We start from the raw sequence: 23,180 nt of genomic DNA on the forward strand, positions 1-23,180 counted from the left end.
TCAGCTACAAACCTGCCAACCTATTCACCAGTGTAATTTGTCATACTTTCGCCTTTCTTAGTAGCATACTTGATGCCTCAATATACAGTAAATGTTGGGAAGATAGATGGGTTTAAAATAGCTACAACAACTAATGCTAATCAGTCATCTTGCTGACCTAAGTGCTGGAACTGTTAAACAGAAGAGAGCTCTTCTCATAGTACACATACAGATTATGTGGTACATGCAATAATAAACTGATCAGGTGTGTACAGAAATATTGAAAGTAACTAAACAAGGCTAGTGCCTGCATCTCCCACCAATGCACAGTAAATATGTAGTTATGCAATAGGACTGCCCCTCACATGAAATACTAGTTTATTATGACATCCCTGACCATAACAGAAAGTCCCTGGTTCAAATCCTGGCTCGGCCACTCACTGTGTGTGACCCTCAGCAAGTCATTTAATCTCCTTGTGCTCCGTCCTTTGGATGAGACGTAAAACCGAGGTCCTATTGTAAATGGCTCTGCAGCAGCAGGTGTGATGCATAGTTCACCCCTCTAGTCTCTGTAAATCGCTTTGGAAGGTGAAAAAAGCGTGCTTTATGCACCGTGAACACCCCTACCACGTGACCACAATACCCCACGAACCTTAGGTTTAGGGCTAGGTTATTGTGTGTATTTAAAGTTACGGCCAATACCCCCATGAACCTTAGGTTTAGGGTTAGGTTACTGTTATGAAATAGTTGCGCACGCAGCACTACCTTGTGTGAGCCTTTGTTCTGCAGCAATACCCCTCTCGGATCAGCTGTTAACATTTTAAACCTGCACACAATGCAACTGACCCATGTATATATATTTTTAATACGCATAATAGTGACCTCTGGTGTTTTGAAAAAGAAACACACCACACAATATTCGGGATAACATTTTGAATGTCATCTCTTCCTTAGAGTTCTCCTTTCACGTTTACGTCTCCTATACGGCACTCTATGATGAGGTTGTATGCGTAATAAAAAGTCACCCCTCTGATTTTGTTGTTACACAAACCCCCCCAGTTATAATAATACTCTCTGTCCCCCGACGAAGTCCTTCCCTTTCTGTATGCTATGTGTAGTGCGCGCATGGTGCGCGCTGAGGTCACTTCCTGGATGGAGCAGCTCCGGTTGATTCTCTTTAGTGTTTGCCCTGTTCGCTTGTTTCTCATCACAACACCAACATTTAATTAAAAGAAAAACACCTCAAAATAGACCAGAATCAAATAAAAACCCAAGCACCCCAGCTCATGGATTAAGGAACATTTATCTGTGGGACTGAAGAACAAAGAGGTGAGGTCACGACATTTTTAAATGTTGCATTAGCAGTCACAGTGTGTGTTTGGTGCCAGTGTCTATGAATCACATACAGTTCATAATCATCATAGACAACCATACATTCTGTGTTTGTTTTCACCGCTAATAAAATGAAGACGCTGTAATAGCCATGTGCTGAAGAAAATAAATATTACTGTGAGGCTAATAAGGGAATACATGTGTTTTTATTATAATTGGTAAAATGTAACCTTACACTGCTGTTGTGTTGTTTTTTACTAAATAGTACAACACGATAACTTGCATAATGTTGATTTACTGCAGAAATTATTTATTGTATTTATTATTTTTATTTTTTACGTTGACATGGTTATAAATCAATGCCATCGTTGTCAATTTCTTGAAAAATCCGAGTCATTCATTATTATTGCTAGCTGAAGTTGGAGATTATGTGTTTATTTCTTATTGTTGTTCAGCATGGATGGTACCTACTTTCATTCTTGTAAATAATGGGAAATTTAAACGTCGTGGAATAACTATTCAATTCGGCACAGTGTATAGTACAGCAAGGTCTTCAGATTTTCAGTGCAGTGGTTATTTGTCGTAAATATGTCATTGTTTTTAAAAGTGTAATCGGGGGATAGAATTTGAAACCGCCGCTTTTGTGAGTTAACAACGTTTGTGTTTTTTAAAATGCTTGTCATATCGCAGTTCATTTTAATTTCAGCATACAGGCTTCACTTAAAGAGACTAGGCCGCAGCGCCACTCTTGCCCGTGTTGTTGAGGCACAGTAAAAACATTTCTCCAGATAAATTAAACTACCTAAAATATGTGTTGTGCGTCGAAATACATTGGTTTGATTTGCGACTTCCTTTTTTGCCCCGTGGTTGTATGTGAATGCATTCAGCACTTCAATGTTAAATACAGCAGTGTTTTCTCATTTTTAAAATGTACAGGCTTCTTGTTAATCCTTTAATTGAAGCCATTTCAAGTACATGTCACTTTGAGTTTAAAGTCAGAGGATAAATTGCGTCAAACAGTACGGTAGCAACCTAATCAGAACTCAATACAAACTCTTTTACTTGCCAACAAGCACTAATGGCTTCAATTTTTAAAGTGACATGTAAAACCATGATGACTTTTCTTAAACTGTCAGTGACATTTGTAGTCGGTCTCTGATTTAGTTTTGCTTTTATATATTAGATCTGTGCTTTTGCTTCATCCCACGGTTTAATAGTACAGCAGCTGGGTCTACTGTTAATGGTTCTGAATGGAAGCAATTCTGCATGAGCAAACTGGAATGTCAATAAGATGGTTCCTTGGTACTGGAGCTACTGCTGACACAAGAGGTTTAAAATTCTGATTCGAGAACAAGAAGAATCAGTAAATAAGTTCTCAACATTTTTGGTTGAATAATTTATATTAAAACAAACAGAAAAGCAAATAACTGTGATCCGTATTCAATTGAATACTTTATAAAGGTAAAGTTGCATTCATGCATCTACTGGGATCTCAGTTGTATTGTTGGAACAGGCTGTGTGTGTGCTTTGAACTCTCTGTGCCGATAATGGGTTATTAGCTCGGAAATTGCTTATGCAAAAGGGTTAAACCTTTTTTTTACTTTGGATAAGATGCTCGCACAGTTTCACCTACCAATTCCAGTTTTAAAAGGGTGTGTGGTTAGGATTATTTTTTAAACAAGTCATTCATTACGCATTTCATGTTTAAATTGACTAAAACTAATGTGACAATGTAATATTTCTTATACAAGTAGTAAGAGAATGACATTATTTTGTTAGTCTCAGTGGACATGCACATTAATAGATAAAGGACTTGCTCATTATTTCATTTCTAAAACGTCTACATTTATTGACAGTGGATGAACAGGATAAAGTGCATCAGTTCAAAATAAACTTAGTTTTAAGCATACAGTACTTGGTATGAACACAAGGATATGGTGTTGGTCACAAAATACACATTGCAGAGTGTACGAGAAGATTACAGTCTTCCGAGTGGATAAAATCTGAGATCTCAACATTTTTATACCAGTGAGGGAGAAAAAAATGGTTGTGGTCTTTCCTTTTAAGGTCTTAGATTTTAATTAAAAAGCAATGTATGTCCTGATTCCGCCCCCAAGCAGTCATTCGGTTTGGCACTGGCTGCTGTCTCTATGGGCCACAGGCTCTTTCTGATGTTTGGTTATCCAAACTGTATGGTGTGGGGTTTCAACAAGGTAACAGAATTTGGAGTCCCAGTGAAACTGGACAGCTGACGGATTCCACTTGTCATATAACTGGATTTTACATGAGTGATCATTGTCTTACCTATAGCTTTACTGATCCCCATTTCTTGTGTTTAATATATTTGACTTGAGACTTCATTATCTCGTGTGCTCTGTTTCAGGAAGAGCTTTGCTGTCTCTCTCAAACTTGCACTGAACCCCCCTCTGCTGTGTGCCGTGAAGCTCTTGAAACTGGAAGCCGAGATGTCCCAAGTTCAGGTCCAGAACTCTTCCCCCGCCCTCCTGTCTGCTGGGAGCCCCATGCAGAGCACTCCTCAGCCCCTGAATCCTGCAGTCTACCAGTCTGTGATGAGTATCCCTTCTGCTTCAGGGCCTCTGCCCTCTGAAAACGCTGGCCATCCTATCAAAAACTCTGCCCTTCCCTCTGCTTCTGCCACTCCCATCAATTCAGCTGCAGGTACTGGTGTCTTTGTGTTTTCTTTTTGTTTTTTGGGAGGAATTTTGATGCTCATGAAACGTTGCTGGTTTGGCAGCACTTTGACCACAGAGCAGAGAATAGCACAAGCAGAGGCAGTTTAGCTTTCCCCGAAGACTGCTAAAATTATTTTGAAATTCTAGCAATCCACAGAAAGTAGAGGTAACATCTGGATAATTTGCACTGATTTACAGTCCCTTCAGTAGCTGATATTTGAGTATATGATGGTTATCTTAAGTGACAAACTACTAGGTTGTTGGGTGACATTTTTATGCAAAGATTTATTGCAGGTTTTGACTTCTCAAGTATAATACTACTCATGTGAATATAGAAATTGCTACTCTGGTATTTATATTGGGGGCCCCACATTCCAAAGTTTCCCATAAACATCTTGCTTATCTACTCTTGAAGAAATCGTGTTTGAGCGTGGGCCTGACACGTGTTAAGAAAACATGCGAGACAAATACAAGCGCTTATTTTGCATAACTGGTTTTATAGCCATGTCAAGCAGTGCCTGTAGTAAAATCATGAAAAAGGGCACACAGTGTGTATTGTAAATGGCATTGCCAGTAAACCAAATAGCATTTTTAGAGACGTAAACCTATCATAAGGGCTTCTGGCCATTAATGCACGGTAACAGATGCATGAAAAGTACAACAACTTGGGCTTATTGACCATAGAGCTCAGAATAGCAGCTAAATGCTGTTCTCTGTGAAAATGCCAGTTACAGGTTGGGTTTTAAGCTCTGAGCAGCCACAGACACACAGGACAGTTCAAAGAAGCTAAGTTTACCCCTTTGAAGTGATTTCCCCTGTGCAAAGAAGCCAGTGGGCCAATCCATATTAATGTTCTATTCGATAAGTCATCAATATCAGGGCTCAAGACTCTGTTAGGATCCCATCACCACAAAAGTCTCGGGCTTGCCATTAGCCTGAAATTCATGGCTTTAGTGTAACAGTTTAATTCCGTAGAAGGACATAGTTACCAGTGGTGGGACTGTCTTTGCATAGCAGTTTGATCCATTCCTGGTTTTACTATGAGTTTAATAAGACACACCTGCGCTTGTGACCTATACACTGTGGATAATCAAGCTTGTAATAAAATCTGGAATGGGTGAAACTGCAATGCAGTAGGAGTGTTATTGCCATCCCTGAGTTACCATTTATTCATTTACAAAAGCTGAACTGATTTCTGTAAAACTGTACTGACCTTGGTTTGTGAAACAGGAGGAAAGTTATCACCTGCTAAGTGCTGATTTGTGATACTGGCCCCGGGGGTCAGAGTTTTATAGCCTACCAAATCTGCTCGGGAACATATAAATAGTTAGTCTCACGTGGCTCTTTAATTGATTGCCTGCTGGAGGAGATCAAGCATCCACAGAGAGAAGGGGAGAGGGTTCCCTTCACCAGATACATCATAGCCCTGCGTCTTGAACCTGAAATGTATTGGAACAAGATCAGAGGGTTCATTTGAATTTTCCCACACCAAATAGCAGAATTCCATACCTGCTTAACATTCCCCCTCAAAACAGGTGCTACTGACTCCCATCCCGTGCAATAATAAATAGTAATTGGTTGGATGTTCTGCCACCTGCTTTTTCAGTTCATCTGTCGTTTATGAAACTGTTTCTTACAGTAAAGAACTTTTGTTCTTTTTTTTACAGTTCCTAACATGGCAAACCCCAAAGAGAAAACCCCAATGTGTCTCGTGAATGAGTTAGCCCGTTTTAACAAGATTCAGCCTGAGTACAAACTTTTGAGTGAGCAAGGACCAGCTCACTCCAAGGTAAATCGCTTTTATTATAAAAACTAGACAAAGAGCAGGGTTTTCAGCATAAGGGGTGACATTTTTCTTTCAGAGGACTGAATTGGGTTTTGTTGAACCTAGCTTCAAATGTAATTCGCAGTGCTAGGCTCAGATCACACTTCAAGTGGCAGCCTGGATTAGGTTTCTGAAAGGTGCACTCATGGGCTCTCTTTTCAATCACCCATCTCTATCCTGTTCAATTGGATTGACATTATTACGTCATTGAAAACTGATCAAGGACTGTTAACTTGACATTAACCAGTTCCTTTTGAGCGCTAAATCATTCTGGGCTGGAATCCAAACCTCCAAGCTGGCATATCGTTGGTAACACTAAATAGATGTAAATTATAAAAAGATGACTGTACTGTAAATCCTCTCGACATAAGTAGCAGTAGCAGTGTATTGAGAACTGTCAGTCCTAGGTTTAATAGGATTTAACAGGCTTATTACAATGCCATATGTTTTGACTTAACTCAGACTTTCTGGTGATACTCAAGAAAGAAATGAACCCCTTGGCATGTGGTTTTGGGGTCAGTGAAACCCTGTGGTTTAAAACAGGTCTGTTTATTAGTATAAGCCATTTATTGCCATTGGAATACACTACACTTTGTGTCCTAATGTGCAGAAGTATCTCTGCATTTGATAAATTTTGTGGAGCATTAGGCGATTAAAATAGTCCCATTTATTCCATTTAAAATTACACGGTTCATCACACTATTGCAAAAGGCACTGAATCTTATCGCAGAACTCCTTCAGCAGTACAAGCAGGGTGTGGAATGAAGCTTTGACAGGGATGTAAATAAGACTTCCATTGTATAGCAGTTTGATCCATTCCTGGTTTTACTATACATTTTTAATGAGAAGCACATGAGGTTGTTACCTATACACTGTGACTAATCAAGCTCGTAGTAAAACCTGCAATGGATGAAACTGCTATGCAATAGGAATATTATTTCCATCCCTGCTTTGGTCTCTGCAGCGAAAAATCCCAAAGTAATGTAAACAAACTGAAGGATCAATGACATCCGGGCATGTTACTTCAAGAAGTAGAAGATCAAACTTTGGAATCCCGTATTAAAGCCGACTGCAGGGAGGGGTGTTTTCGTATGAAAGTGAATCTCAGTCACTGCAGTTTCAAAGCACGGGGTTTGGAGGTATGCCTTTAACGCTCCCCCACCCCCACAGGTGTTTTCAGTGCGGCTGACTCTGAACGAACATTATTGGGAAGCTGAGGGAACCAGCATTAAGAAGTCTCAGCATGCAGCAGCCGCCAGGGCTCTGGCAGAAACCACGCTCCCAAAGCCCAGTGTCCGCCCCCCTCGCAACACAGGCAAGAATCCAGGTAACCTGGGCAAGTCCTGAGCATGGTGGGGTCCAGAGAACCCCTCGTAGCGATTTCATACCCCAGCAAATAAGAAAAATGGACCAAGATCATTAGCTTGCCAACACCCCTGTGGTAAAAAAAATCTTAATTTCAATTTGAAACCGTGAATGAAATAGGGAAAACAAGATTAAAATTCATTCAAATGAATACATACAGACGTGCTCAAATTTGTTGGTACCCCTCCACAAAAAACAAAGAATGCACAATTTTCTCTGAAATAACTTGAAACTGACAAAAGTAATTGGCATCCACCATTGTTTATTCCATATTTAATAGAAATCAGACTTTGCTTTTGATTTTTTATTCAACATAATATTGTAAATAAGAAAACAAATGAAAATGGCATGGACAAAAATGATGGGACCGCTAACCTAATATTTTGTTGCACAACCTTTAGAGGCAATCACTGCAATCAAACGTTTTCTGTAGCTCTCAATGAGACTTCTGCACCTGTTAACAGGTAGTTTGGCCCAATCATCCTGAGCAAACTGCTCCAGCTGTCTCAGGTTTGATGGATGCCTTCTCCAGACTGCAAGTTTCAGCTCTTTCCATAGATGTTCGATAGGATTCAGATCAGGACTCATAGAAGGCCACTTCAGAATAGTCCAATGTTTTGTTCTTATCCATTCTTTGGTGCTTTTAGCTGTGTGTTTTGGTTCATTATCCTGTTGGAGGACCCATGACCCATGAGCTTTCTGACACTGGGCAGTACGTTTTGCTCCAGAATGCCTTGATAGTCTTGAGATGTCATTGTGCCCTGCACAGATTCAAGGCACCCTGTGCCAGGCGCAGCAAAGCAGCCCCAAAACATAACCGAGCCTCCTCCATGTTTCACTGTAGGTATGGTGTTCTTTTCTTTGAAAGCTTCATTTTTTCATCTGTGAACATAGAGCTGATGTGACTTGCCAAAAAGCTCCAGTTTTGACTCATCTGTCCAAAGGACATTCTCCCAGAAGGATTGTGGCTTGTCAATATGCATTTTAGCAAATTCCAGTCTGACTTTTTTATGTTTTTCTTTCAAAAGTGGAGTCCTCCTGGGTCTTCTTCCATGGAGCCCACTTTCGCTCAAAAAGCGACGGATGGTGCGATCAGAAACTGACGTACCTTCACCTTGGAGTTCAGCTTGTATCTCTTTGGCAGTTATCCTTGGTTCTTTTTCTACCATTCGCACTATCCTTCTGTTCACTCTGGGGTCGATTTTCCTCTTGTGGCCGCGCCCAGGGAGGTTGGCTACAGTTCCATGGACCTTAAACTTCTTAATAATATTTGCAACTGTTGTCACAGGAACATCAAGCTGCTTGGAGATGGTCTTGTAGCCTTTACCTTTACCATGCTTGTCTATTATTTTCTTTCTCCTCAGACAACTCTCTCCTTTGCTTTCTCTGGTCCATGTTCAGTGTGCTGCACACAATGATACCAAACAGCACAGTGACTACTTTTCTCCATTTAAATAGGTTGAATGACTGATTACAAGATTAGAGACATGTGTGATACTAATTAAAGAAACTAATTAGTTTGAAATATCACTATAATCCAATTATTTATTATCTTTTCTAAGGGGTACCAACAAATGTGTCCAGGCCATTTTAGAATATCTTTGTAGAATAAGCAATAATTCATCTCTTTTTCACAGCTTTATTCTATGACATACCAAAGGCATGCAAGTATACATGATAAAATAGCTTTTAATGTCATCACTTTTCAGGAGAAATGAAGCATTATTTCAATGAGCTGTAAGGGTACCAACAAATTTGAGCACGTCTGTATTTACTACCATTGGGACAAGGTACTATATCAGTGTAATATTTATTTGTACCACCCCATCTTCTGACACAGTTGGGCCACTTTGCTTGAGAGAGGCCCAGGACTGAATGGCAGAAAGGGGCTGCACAGGTCAGAATTGAGGTGCACTCTCTTGCTTGCAGAGCTGTGTGGGGAAGCTTCTGTGGATCATGATGCCTGATTGTATTCAGTTACTGTCCCTCACCTTTCAAGAGCACAAAATTCACCCCCCAAAAAATGTGATGATTCCCTCTTGGTTTTAATGCTTGCAGAATGATAAAGTTGTAATGTTTAGTCCTGTGCTTTCTTCTACAGACAGCGTGACCCACACAGTGGAGCTAAATGCACTCTGTATGAAACTTGGAAAGAAGCCCACTTACAGGCCCATTGACTCTTATCATGGAATGAGGCCCAACTTCAACTACAATGTTAGGGCCCCTGGCCCCTATCCAAGGTAAGTAATAATACTCACAGTAACACAGAAGACAAATGTCTGATTTTTAATGCTTTTTTTTTTTTTTCTTAGGGTTGCATGTTTAAAGTTATGAATATATATTTTGGGTACTGTTTGTTTTTAAATGTCTTTTTTCCTTGTTGTCTGTCTAAACTTTACCTGTTTGTTTTTATTCCAGGTACTACTACCCATTCTCCCCAGTAGGGCCAGTGCTGTACCAGATGGAAGTGTCAATTGGGGAGCAGCTGTTCCATGGGAAAGGAAGAACCAGACAAGCTGCAAAGCACGATGCAGCCGCCAAAGCGCTGAAAGCCCTGCAGAAAGAACCCCTGCTGGAAAAGGATCTCGAGGTGACAGCTCTGGACATTTAATAACCAAACATCATTTCCAGTGTCCCCTTTTCATCTTCTTCACAGAGCCGTAGACTACCACATCGCATTAAATCATTTGCACACACTAAATAATTGAAAAAAGAACAGAAAAGTGGGATATGAGCTAACTGGAATATTTGTGCAGTATATATAAATCCCACTGAGATCAGATCGACAGGGATTATCAAGAGACTGTCCCGTCCCCTGTTTGAATCTCAGTAAGACACTCCGACACACTGAAATCGCCCCTGATAAATGGGGTTTTGTGGAAATGCAGAGTTTCAAAAAACAAAGTATTTCCCTTAATATGAGTGGGTACAGAAACAAACTGAAATCAAAAGATGATAATAAAGTTAAATTGAACCACTATGGAAGACGTTGGTAAGGAAGATAAATTTAAGTCACCCATAATGAGTGCACGTTATGTTGCGAGACATAAAAAAGAAAGTAAAGCAGAGAACTCGCTTAGGAAGTCAAGATTTTGTTTAGAAGGTCGATAAACTGTAACAATCTTTAAGGAGTAGTGTGCAGAATGAAACATTGTGATATACTCAAAAGAAATAAAAGGATCTGGCTGGTTCAAGAAATCTTGGACCAAATTTAAAATAACTGCAACACCTCCCCCACGGCGTTGAACACGATGTTTATGAAAATATATGTAACCTGGAGGAGATGTTTCTACCAATGGGGATAAATGGTTTTCACTGAGCCAGGTCTCAGTAAGACCAAGAATATCGATATGTTTCAGTGATTGTCATGTACAGAGAGAGCCTTATTTAAAAGGGAGCGCACATTCAAACAAGCAACAGATATATTATACAAAGATTTGGAAGCGGGTATAACCGAGACAGAATTTAAACAAGGAATATAAACTAAATTTGAGGTAAGTGACCCCCGTGGTGTCAAAACAAACAGTATGTTTGCGTTTATACTTTACTATCTGTATATTAATGTTATCTGGGGCAGAAAGCACATATCTAGTGCCATGATGGGTGTTGTAGTTCCTGTTTAGCAAACCCAGTGCTTTACAAAGTTCAGAAACATCGGAGGGAATCTTCTGCGCAGCCCCACTCCGTAGAGAAAGGAGACTTGTGCAGGGAATAGCATCATTAAAAAATAAAAGAAAAAATTATAAAGAAGTAAAGTACATTTGAAAAAAGCATGGCAGAAGGGCAGTCAAGCAAATACAGCTGGGCACAATTTTGTAAAGCAAGCACCAAGGCACAGCAGTGCAATCCCAGACAGGCAAGCGGGCAACCAAGCACACCAGCCACCAGGCAGCAGAGCAGACGCAACAGGCAGGGCAGGCAAACAAACAGAGCACACAGGCAAGCAAGCCCGCAGCCAAACATGTAGACGGACAGCCGAGGAAAGTCTTAAAAATCAGGCTGGACAACACGCAGTATACAGCAGCATACACCAGGCAACCAGGCAGGCCAGGCAACCAGGCAGGCCAGCCACCAGGCAGCAGAACTGGCACGAGCAGGCAGGCAGGCAGGCAGGCAGGCAGACGAGCAGACAGAGAGCCAGGGTAAAGAGTAGGCAACCAGCGGGGAACAGGCAGGCGGCCATGTACTCTCCCCAGCAACTTTAGCCATCAGCGGAAAGGCGGCAGGACACAAAAGCACAAAATAAGCAGGACAGGGCAAATATATGTGATAATAAAATCAACTCAAGTCAAATAAAAATCAGACGTCTTCTAAAATATATAAAAGAAAACATAAAAACTGAGAGAGAAGCGGCAGCCACAATGCGCTCAGTATCTCACTGGAAATTCTCACCGGGACCAATGTGTATTTTCTAGATTATAAGATCAAATGTTGTGTGCTTTAGACAACACCATTTATTACAGATTTTGCTTTTGTGTTTAGTGCAAACCATCCCGTTCAGGTTAAGAACACAGGAAACTATGAACATGTTGTAGTGTAATAGACATTCAATTACAAAACTGCACATGCCTCTCTTGAATATGAAGTAAAAAAAAATAATAATAATTTGTAAATGTTTGCTGTAATCTAGGCAGTTGAGCTCTTTTGTAAAAGTAAAAAAAACTGTAGCCTTTATCTTTAGATGTCTTTGATTAAAGTTTTCAAATTGAAGCCCAGAAAATAAGTTCAAATGTGTAACTCAAAGTGACAGCTACTTCTGCCCTCAGAAATAGCAGAAAGTTATTGTTCAAGTGTAAAGGCACCTTGTGTTAACAGTAGGTAGTGTTTTTTTTTGTTTGTTTTGGATTTCAGGTCAATGGGGAAGAATCTTCTAATGAGAACCTCAACAAATCTGAAATCAGCCAAGTATTTGAAATTGCACTGAAGAGGAACATGCCTGTGAACTTTGAGGTGAGTGGCAGGAGCTACTCATCGGTGTCGCCATTTCAGACAAACTATTAAAACCACTTCATACTTTATTTTAAAAAAGCTAGTATCTGCATATTGATTGCTGCTCATAAGTTTTGAGGACATTCTGCACAGCTGTTGCAGAGGACACCGTGCCTAAACCTTGTGTTGCCTGATTTCAATTGTAAGTACATTACGAGAGGCCGGTTAGTGTCTTCTGCACTCAGTTTTTGTAAATACAGTCAATGTGTTTCTATGTCTTCCAGCACTCACTGTTTGGTTGTGTTACCCATCTAGACCACTTGTGCTCTAGTATCCCATATGCTGGCCTGGGCATTGTTTTCAGTGCCCCTAGTGGCAATCCCTGTTGCCACCTTTGAGTTTTTCAAAAGTTTAGGTGGAAACATTTTAGAAGAGCTGTTTCAGAGACAGCATTAAAATCAAACCGTGCCACGCTTTTCCAAAGTTTATCTTTCATTTCCTCTTAGGTGTTGCGAGAGACTGGCCCCCCACACATGAAGAGCTTTGTAATGAAAGTATCTGTAGGAAACTTTTCTGGGGATGGGGAAGGCAAGAGCAAAAAGATTGCCAAGAAGAACGCTGCCGCTGCTGTGCTGGAGGAGCTGAGGAAACTCTCTCCGCTCCCCATTGTGGAGAAAGTACAACCCCGCATTAAAAAGAAAACCAGGTCAATAGTCAAGGTAATAAGAGCCTGCAGGAATAACGTGCTAGCTGCTCTGTGACATGCAGCATTCCATTCAAGTTGCACCTATCGCTGATGTGCTTATAAAGTCAGCTGACCACTTTGCAATGCTGCTGTGGAACACACATTCCGTAGATGTGAGGGATCAAATCTTTCAGTGGTGTGTGTTTTAGTGAAAACGTTACGTTCTGATCTCCATTTTGTGTTCTTTTCAGTGGGAAAATGCAGTAACACTTATGAAATGTGTCCAATTAACTTTATGGCCAACTAACTATAGCCAGCAATCCTAGTAGTCTGTCTCTGAGGGTGCAACACATTTGATATTTTATACTACACAGAATGTCTTTCCTGTGATTGAGTGATAAATAATTTGCTTTTCCTAGTCTGTAGATTTTTGCTAAAGAGAATCCTCAAGCTCAGTAGTGATAAACTAGTTTCATGCTTTTATGTTTGCCAGTGCTGGAACTGGCTGAGACTGTAGTCCTGTTCCCTTTTGATTCCAGCTGCAGACTAGCCCAGAATATGGGCAGGGAATGAACCCCATCAGCCGACTAGCTCAGATCCAGCAAGCCAAGAAAGAGAAAGAACCCGAGTACAGCCTGGTCACAGAAAGGGGGCTTCCTCGGCGCAGGGAGTTCATCATGCAGGTCAGGAAGACAATGCTGCTTTTATTGTTTATTATTATCCCTTATACACAAGTGTGTATGGAACTGACATTTTTTAGATGGATCTAGAGCAGTGGTGAGGTCCAAACAAATATGTTCCCCCTAACATCCTAGTTGCTATTTATCTTGTCTATTCTGAAGATCAATTATTTTCTTTGCCTATTATTATTATTATTATTTGTTTATTTAGCAGATGCCTTTATCCAAGGCGACTTACAGGGACTAATATGTATAACAGTAACATGTGCTCAGTTGCAATGACATGCTTCCCTAAAGAAATGTTTTTAAAGCTGGAAACGAATTTGGTACAGACATTCACTAAGTTTCCACGACCAATCATGTTTAAAGAAACCCAGTGTCTGCATTGCTAATGTTAAAGATCATCACTGACACTTAAAACGCATGGCAAAACTATGCAAACGGATAGTCTAATATGGCTATCAGAGCCATACAATTCTAGATTACATAAAAATGGGCATGTGAGCCCACATTTTGGTGTTAACAAAGACTTGATTCACCCCCCTTTGTCTCAGGTTCAAATTTGCGACCAAATTGCAGAAGGGATGGGTCCCAACAAGAAGGTAGCTAAACGCAATGCAGCTGAGAAGATGTTGGAGCTAATGGGATTTAAAGTGCCTCAGCCACAGCCCACAAAACCTGCACTCAAAAATGACGAAAAGGTGAAAAGTGCTCCAATAGAATATATTGTTTATACTGTGTGCATTAATCTGGGTAGCAGTTTGTTTTGGGGTTTGGAAACTAAGCAGATCACTCAACTCTGCTAGATATGTCTATTTTCAGTGTGTGTCAAATCCAGCAGGAGTGAAGTGTGGATATCATAGTTCAGCTAATAGAATTCTACTGGGAGAATGTACACGTTCTGAGATACAGGCCTCGTATTGGACCTGAACACTGTGGTCCTATACAGCAGTATCACATCTTGGTGGTGGCTCTGTGTTTGAGAGAGGTTTATTTCAAGAGTGTGTGCTGTTTCTGTGCTAGGTTCCAGTGAAGAAACCCGGAGATGGAAGAAAAGTGACCTTCTTTGAGCCAGGCTCTGTTGAGGACAGAGCTAGAGGTGGGTGAGAAGGGCTCTGTTCTCAGTTTTTATTTTTTTACATTCCTGTGTTTAAAATGGGACAAAAGTCGGTCAAATCTGTAACCACCAATGAAATTACTGCAATAACTACAGTACGTTTTCACAAAACAACTTTTTAAGAAATCAGGTGCAATTTCCAGAACACTTATGAAAAGCATGAGGATCTAAGTATCTAAATAGGTGAAAATGACTCTGACTCTGGTGTGGGCACTGTTGGTATTATTATTTATTTATTTATTTATTTATTTATTTTTTCTTCCTTGCAGGTAACAAAGAGGATGACTTCCGGATGCCATACATGAGCCACCAGCAGCTTCCAGCTGGGATCTTGCCTATGGTCCCTGAAGTGGCCCAGGCAGTTGGGGTCAGCCAAGTACATCACACCAAAGACTACAGCCGCCCCCCAATCAACCCGGCCAAGGCCACCATCACAGCAATGATGGCCAGGGAGCTCCTGTATGGGGGCACCTCTCCTACTGCTGAGACCTTACTGAAGAGCAACAACAACCTGGTGCACCTTCCACACGGGCCGCTCACCCGGCCCTCCGAACAGCTTGACTTCCTGACCAAAGTGCAGGGGCTGCAGGTACTGGAACTGAGCCCTTCAGGGGCTTGCTGGTTATCAGCATTCAAAAAATCAATTGAATCCTGATTGATTTGTCTCAATCAGAGCAGTCATTCTGCAACACTGGATTGTGTAAAATCCATCAAGTTAAAATCCTTTGTACAGCGATTTAAACACTTTGCAATGGCTTTTGTCATGGCAGTCGAACCAAATTGACAGACATGGGGCACGAGTTTTACTGTTTCAATTTAAATAAGATTTCTACTACTGGTGCTGTAGAATCGGTTGAAGTGAACACACAAATGTAGTCGTAACCAATTAAGGCGCATGGCTGCCTTTCAGACAGGATGCAGAGTGCTGTTGGGCCTGATCTTTGCTTTCTGTAGGATTTAATATGTTTTGTTGGCAACAAGAATTGGCTTAAGAGATCAAAATTTAATGGCCATCTAGCATAAAATTACTTTGTTTTAAACCAAATGTACTTAGGTTGTCAGACAGTTTCCTTTTTATATAGTTAAGATTTTAAAAAAGACATTGGTTGACTTTCTGGTTGAAAGTGCCTCAGTTACCTGCCTCTGGTGTCCAACACTGCATTACTGTCAAAGTGCATTGACTCTTGTAGTCAATTTACAACGTCTTGGTCATTTGATTTATTGATCACACAGCGAGTGTGTGTAATTGTTACTTTATTTGGCTGCAAGTGAAGCACAGGATAATTTTGTGTTTTATATCAAAATGCAACAAGAGCTTTCCCTTGTTTTCCAGGTCGAGTATAAAGACTTTCCTAAAAACAACAAGAACGAGTTTGTGTCTCTGATAAACTGCTCTTCCCAGCCACCGCTGATCAGCCATGGAATAGGAAAGGATGTGGAGTCCTGCCATGATATGGTAAGGGCTAGCCTTAGAAAGGGAACTGGGCTTGTGTCTTGTGATCAGATATTGAAGAAGGCTGTTTCAAATGCAACTTTATTCCGAGAGCACTGATATTTCATGTCTAGGAGGTTGAGTATATCAATCTGCGATAAGCCATAGCTGGAATTGTTAGTGCATTTTACAGCACCAGCACCAATTATTTTTAGGGGTAATCCTGGGCTAACTGCAGTTAGGTATAAACCTTGCTATGCATTATAATGGTGGGGTATAGGTTGATCAAGTCAACGGTTAGGCTAGTCAGATTTTGTTTGCCAAAGTAAACAAAGAACAAAGCAATGTCTGTTTTATTTTTTATAAAAGATCGGTTAGTTTTCAGTCCATCTGCCTTAGAACAGTTTTTAAAGCAAACTCCTATTCTTAGTCCACTGTAGATGTAATAACATTTTTTTGGCAGGGTGTTTTTATTATCTAAGTAGCACATTGTTTTACACTTTCACTGTAAGTACACTATTCTTTTACAGGCTGCTCTTAATATACTGAAGTTGCTGTCAGAGCTGGACCAACAAACTCATGACAGATCTGGAAACGGACCAATTTCTGTGTGAGTGCCTTTTTGTGTTACAGTGGGTTCCGTGGAAAACTTCCCTGGCACCACGGCACACTGCGGTCCCTCGAGGCACGGCACACTATACCACAGTTCTTATTATTATTACTAAACAAGATGATCTCTGCTTGGGATTTGTTTAATACTCCCCTCCCACTCTTGGGTACTGTATTAACAAACATAGGCCACTGTATTTTTTAAATTAATTTGTTGATTGATAATGAGACTACTAAAGCAGAAAAACCCATATTAAAAAAAACAACTTTCCACTGTCCATATTAAATAGTGCTATAAAATGTATTTAAAAAACAAAAAACATTTCTGCTCATATTAAATCTTATTTAAAAATAAGTTTGAATTAGTAGTTTGTGGAAAGATTTGAGTATATAAATAACACACACACAAACGTTTATTTTGGCAAATGTTTGGGCTTTTTTCTTAGTTACTCCATTCCCAACAGCACACAATACAAAACAATACTGGCATATGTTATTGACTGTTTTATTTGGGTCATTGGTGCAACATTTAATACAAAAGATGGAACTGTTTTGGCCCATAGAAATGCTACTCGTTATTTTGCTTAGGAAAAAAAATACTTTTTACAGGTAATTTAGACGGTGGTTACATACGTTGACAAGATTTAAATTATCGTGCATAGTCTATTTATATTTGACCTGAAGCAAAGAGCTAGTTTATCTGTCCGGTCATGTCTCTGAAGGAACCTCCCCCAGGTAAGGAGGCTGTCTGGCTGTCACCTACTCCCCAGATAGACAAATGAACCAGCAGTATCAGTTAGATCATACTTGCTTGTTTACTTTTTAATGACAAGGGGAGCCTACATGCACTGTAATATTTTGAAGACGGTGGTTCCATTATTGTTTTATTTTCTGTAGCTGTCAGGCTACCTGTTTTAAAGCGTTTTTTTTTGTACTCGTAAGGGATATAAGAAGATTGATAAATATTCCATAACTCCAAGGGAATTTTAGCTGTAGGAACACAAGCTCCCCCAAGCCCCCTTAAACCACATTGCCTCTGTGCCTTATGATGGGGTCACTTATTAAAATGATTGTAGCGAACAGAATAATTCCATAAATAATACCTGCTGTGTACTTCCATTCGTTGTATAGGTCTCTGATGTGCAGTTCTGAAAGAAAACTGGTGTTTTCATGTAAAACATTAAATCTGGTACTGCACTTGATAAAAGAAATCTGCATTGCACATGCTTGGTCAACACCTGGTTGGTGAAATTGTCCCCACCCTTTCAAAGGCTTCTTTCCTGTCATTAACCAACCAGCTGCTTCCCCTAATGAATGACATGCTTTCAGCCAGTAACAAGCTTTAACCCATGTCATGCTGAGGTCAAATGACTCCAAGTTCAGGTGCAACTGAAAAAAGGCATAGCAACTAAGGACTTCCTTTCATCTAAAGTAGCAAAGTATATCACTAATGAAAATACATGTATGCTAGAACACATTTCTTTTAAAACTACATATTTTAGACTAATGTGTTTCTTAGCAGACGCCCATATTCAGGGTCACTTACAATTGTTACAAAATATCACAGTACAAAGTATCACATTACAAAACATTACATGGTAAAGTATTGCATTTCATAATATCTCATTACAGAATATCACATCACAGGTAAGAGCAGTTGCAAAGTACAATAAAATCAGTAGCGAAAGGTCTAATGTAGCAAATGGAAGTTCAAAGCAGGTAATAGCTGAAATTATTGTGTTAGCTGCAGTTACTTTAAAGGCATTGCCTCTTGGAGTACAGGGACAGTCACGCGATCGTGACCTAGGGAGGAACATGGGCTGGGGATGGGGAAAAATGTTTCCTAAATTTCTGTTACCCTTTATTTGTAGATGTGGAAAACAAGAAATGGAAAGTGACCGTCTTCTTAAACAGGCTAACTCTAACCCCATGGGACAAACACTGGATGGCACCGCGTGAACGGCTTTTGACTTGAGAAGGGAGGGGGAAAAAAAGCACCAGAGAAAATCAGAGGCTTACTGTTTATGTAACTCAACTGTTTTAGAGGGCTACAGCTAATGAGCCACTGTAGTATCTAAATCATCACAGTTGCTTAATCTTTTTTTAAATGTTCAGTTAAACAACTTGGATTAAAAAAAAAAAAAAAAGTTCATTTTTTTTTTCTCGGTGTTTAATTGCATACATTTAGTTGTTTTTTTTTCTAGAAATTTTAGTTGATTCAAAGATTAGCTAAATCATATCCAAGTATGTGGTTTGGGTTCTACAGTAAATGTTTTACAGAGCGAGTTTTGAAGAGACGTTTTTTTTTTTTATATATATATAAAGTTAGATTTAAGTTTATTAGAGTAACATAATTTTTGTTCTTCTCTAAATCAGTTTTTAACCCCAAGGTTAGTCTTCAAGGAGGGGGTGTTCTTTTGTTGAATTAGCAGTGAGTAAGGTTCTCATACTTCAATGCTGGATATGATAAAGCTAAAATAAAAAAAGCAATTGATTTTCTTTGAGTGCTTTAAGAAAAAATGTTTAACTACATCTCCATGTAGGGCTGAAAAAGTTTTTGTGAATTGTAATGTTTGTGTTGTCATGTGTTTGTTGCTTGCAGCAGTGCAGGTGACAAAGTTTCTATTGCATACGGTCCAAGCACGATACCTTCCTGCAGCGTTCTTGTAATGCTTCAACTTGTCATTGTTAACCATAAACTTTTTTCTCCCCATGGAATGTAAGTAAAACCTGTGTGCTTTTATGCACCAAATAAAAATAAAAAAATTGTTCTGCTTTTCTTTTTTCTTTCACACATTGTGTATAGTTATCTGAACACCACTTGATTTAAGCAAATTATAAAGTTGTTGATTTGAGAAGGATTGATGGGCCAGTAGTTCTTCAGTAGTTAATAATTTGGAACTCGATAACAAAAAAAGTAAAGCCGTGTTTTTTGTTGTTAACTGAAGACTGCAGATCTGAGCAGTTACAATTGAAATACATCAACCACTTTGTAGCGTTAATTCCATGACAATCTAATGTTATTCCCTGATGCTGTAAAATGTTTCAATGAAATCCAGCTGCAGCTTGTCCCAAAAGGTATAGAATCAAGCTCTAAGCAGACAAGAAGGCGCAAGCTAAAACGATCGTCTCCTTGACTTTATTTTGAGCACAGTTACTATCATATGGGTAAGTTGGATCGGTGTAAATGAGAAGTGCCCTGGATCACTCATTAAAAGTTCTGCTGCAGTCTGTCATTAAATGAAAGGAGTGTTAAGTGGTTGGAAGTTGCCTGACACAGAGAGTGCACTGGTCTTTGTGCTCCTGTCGGTGTGATTAATCAGAGGGACTAGTTCATCATCAGGTTTCAGCAACCCCTACTGGGCAGGTGTGAGTCCATGCGTTGCTTAGCCTAATTTCTAAAAAAAACATAGATCCTTTTATGCAAGTCACATCTTCTGTCTGCAGCTAGATAACTACTAAGAACTACTAAGAAATAAGCATCTGCTACAGTGCTTTGGTATGTGTGTGTATATATATATCTATATACAGACGTGCTCAAATTTGTTGGTACCCTTACAGCTCATTGAAATAATGCTTCATTCCTCCTGAAAAGTGATGAAATTAAAAGCTATTTTATCATATATACTTGCATGCCTTTGGTATGTCATAGAATAAAGCAAAGAAGCTGTGAAAAGAGATGAATTATTGCTTATTCTACAAAGATATTCTAAAATGGCCTGGACACATTTGTTGGTACCCCTTAGAAAAGATAATAAATAATTGGATTATAGTGATATTTCAAACTAATTAGTTTCTTTAATTAGTATCACACATGTCTCCAAACTTGTAATCAGTCATTCAGCCTATTTAAATGGAGAAAAGTAGTCACTGTGCTGTTTGGTATCATTGTGTGCACCACACTGAACATGGACCAGAGAAAGCAAAGGAGAGAGTTGTCTGAGGAGATCAGAAAGAAAATAATAGACAAGCATGGTAAAGGTAAAGGCTACAAGACCATCTCCAAGCAGCTTGATGTTCCTGTGACAACAGTTGCAAATATTATTAAGAAGTTTAAGGTCCATGGAACTGTAGCCAACCTCCCTGGGCGCGGCCGCAAGAGGAAAATCGACCCCAGAGTGAACAGAAGGATAGTGCGAATGGTAGAAAAAGAACCAAGGATAACTGCCAAAGAGATACAAGCTGAACTCCAAGGTGAAGGTACGTCAGTTTCTGATCGCACCATCCGTCGCTTTTTGAGCGAAAGTGGGCTCCATGGAAGAAGACCCAGGAGGACTCCACTTTTGAAAGAAAAACATAAAAAAGCCAGACTGGAATTTACTAAAATGCATATTGACAAGCCACAATCCTTCTGGGAGAATGTCCTTTGGACAGATGAGTCAAAACTGGAGCTTTTTGGCAAGTCACATCAGCTCTATGTTCACAGACAAAAAAAATGAAGCTTTCAAAGAAAAGAACACCATACCTACAGTGAAACATGGAGGAGGCTCGGTTATGTTTTGGGGCTGCTTTGCTGCGCCTGGCACAGGGTGCCTTGAATCTGTACAGGGCACAATGAAATCTCAAGACTATCAAGGCATTCTGGAGCGAAACGTACTGCCCAGTGTCAGAAAGCTCTGTCTCAGTCGCAGGTCATGGGTCCTCCAACAGGATAATGACCCAAAACACACAGCTAAAAGCACCCAAGAATGGATAAGAACAAAACATTGGACTATTCTGAAGTGGCCTTCTACGAGTCCTGATCTGAATCCTATCGAACATCTATGGAAAGAGCTGAAACTTGCAGTCTGGAGAAGGCACCCATCAAACCTGAGACAGCTGGAGCAGTTTGCTCAGGAAAACTGGGCCAAACTACCTGTTAACAGGTGCAGAAGTCTCATTGAGAGCTACAGAAAACGTTTGATTGCAGTGATTGCCTCTAAAGGTTGTGCAACAAATATTAGGTTAGTGGTCCCATCATTTTTGTCCATGCCATTTTCATTTGTTTTATTATTTATAATATTATGTTGAATAAAAAATCAAAAGCAAAGTCTGATTTATATTAAATATGGAATAAACAATGGTGGATGCCAATTACTTTTGTCAGTTTCAAGTTATTTCAGAGAAAACTGTGCATTCTTTGTTTTTTGTGGAGGGGTACCAACAAATTTGAGCACGTCTGTATATATATATATATATATATATATATATATATATATATATATATATATGAGATTACATGAAGCTTATCAACAACAAATATGATGGGTAACCCTAAATTAAACCGATTGCTGTATAGCTTGTGCTGTACTGAGAAGAGGTGTGTGTTGGATATTTAGTGACAGGTACTCTTCTCTGTAACGCTGTTCGCAGTACGAGCCCTCTTCTCTATAAACGGATGCATGCACTTGTACGATTCCACATTGGCTTCCCACGGCAAGAGGCTGCTTGGTAAACGCAAAGAGAAAGCTTCAGAAATTGTCAAACAAGGTGTAGTTACATCAGGTATTAGTAGAGTTCAGAGTGACGCAAGGTTTTATAGCAACAGTTACAGCAGGCTCTCCTACAATACCTTCTCCCCTGCCACTCTCCAAGAGTCTGATCATCACCAGACTGCAAGTGCCGATTGTGAAACGGGTAGAAGCAGGGCTTACTGTTTAGAATGAAACCATTGTCTAAGGGTTAGAATGGGCAGACCAGTAAGCTAATGTAAAATACTTATAAGAGCATAAGAAAAGTTCCGACTGAGAGGAGGCCATTCGGCCAATTAATGCTCATCTGGTCACCCGATACGCGGCACTGAGCGCTGGTTTAACATGTTACAGGTCTTATACACCAGTGCCAGTAGGCACTGAGCGCTTTTCACCTCCAGCGACAGTGTGTCACTGACGCTGGTATGCGTATCGGGTGCTCTGGTTCCTAGAAGTTGATTAATCTCAGGACCTCATCCAGAAGCACCAACAACATGGCTTGGCACCCCACCCTGTACACCAACCACTCTGTCCTGTCTCCACTTCCAAATGTGTCCTCCGGTCCTGGCCTTTGTGCTAGATTTAATGACTTGGGTTGTTCAGTATTTTAAGATCTGTACATTCAGTATAATTTGTATTTATTTTGCAGAATAAGAAACTAAGTCTATTGTATTAATTATCCACGGTAGTCTTTCTGTAAAGTAACTTAGTGCTGAAAGAGTTGAGATCGCTGATCACCAAAAGCTCCAAAGACAGTGGATGTATTGTTTAGCCTCTTCTGCTTTGTCACTCCTCCTCCTCTTCTAGAACTCCTCTGCCCTACAGGCTTTTAGCCTGGAAGAGCACTAGAGAGGTCAACGTGACGTCAGTTGTCATTGTGCTAGCGACAAACTACCAGTTCTACCAGTAGAGACAAAAGAATGCACCCATTGAAACAGCCCAGCGCATATATGAACCAACATGCACGAGTAATCTGTTCACTGAGTATTATTAAAGGTTTACACAACCCTCCACACAACCAGTGCTCACGAGTCCCAGGCTGCTGGCGATTGTCACAATATATCCGCGGTTGATCTCATGGTTA

General features: G+C 40.0%; 1 protein-coding gene across 3 annotated transcripts; it reads left to right on the plus strand.

Moving 5' to 3' along the window:
* The first annotated feature begins 1,084 nt into the window (after positions 1-1,084).
* On the plus strand, positions 1,085-19,415 carry LOC117432166 (double-stranded RNA-binding protein Staufen homolog 1-like). Of its 3 annotated transcripts, XM_034053695.3 has the most exons (15): positions 1,086-1,308; positions 3,695-3,990; positions 5,672-5,793; positions 7,000-7,156; positions 9,296-9,434; positions 9,613-9,784; positions 12,046-12,144; positions 12,630-12,842; positions 13,348-13,491; positions 14,043-14,189; positions 14,512-14,587; positions 14,875-15,194; positions 15,939-16,061; positions 16,568-16,647; positions 18,518-19,415. In XM_034053695.3, exons 2-15 carry the CDS (start codon positions 3,777-3,779, stop codon positions 18,603-18,605), a joined length of 2,094 nt encoding a protein of 697 aa, XP_033909586.1. In that variant the 5' UTR covers positions 1,086-1,308; positions 3,695-3,776; the 3' UTR covers positions 18,606-19,415. The 3 variants fall into 3 exon arrangements, with proteins under 3 accessions (XP_033909594.1, XP_033909586.1, XP_033909603.1); XM_034053703.3 differs by lacking the exon at positions 14,043-14,189 and having other exon boundaries at positions 1,085-1,308; XM_034053712.3 differs by lacking the exons at positions 5,672-5,793; positions 7,000-7,156.
* The last annotated feature ends 3,765 nt before the right edge of the window (positions 19,416-23,180 follow it).

The sequence above is a fragment of the Acipenser ruthenus genome, chromosome 29, assembly GCF_902713425.1.
Source record: "Acipenser ruthenus chromosome 29, fAciRut3.2 maternal haplotype, whole genome shotgun sequence".
Classification (NCBI taxonomy): domain Eukaryota; kingdom Metazoa; phylum Chordata; class Actinopteri; order Acipenseriformes; family Acipenseridae; genus Acipenser; species Acipenser ruthenus.

Bases quoted from the DNA above. Each gene is read 5' to 3' on its own strand.
- LOC117432166 (XM_034053695.3), top strand. From the start codon at position 3,777: ATGTCCCAAGTTCAGGTCCAGAACTCTTCCCCCGCCCTCCTGTCTGCT. The intron at 12,843-13,347 runs GTAATAAGAGCC...TTTTGATTCCAG, and splicing joins AAACCAGGTCAATAGTCAAG to CTGCAGACTAGCCCAGAATA. The intron at 13,492-14,042 runs GTCAGGAAGACA...CCTTTGTCTCAG, and splicing joins GCAGGGAGTTCATCATGCAG to GTTCAAATTTGCGACCAAAT.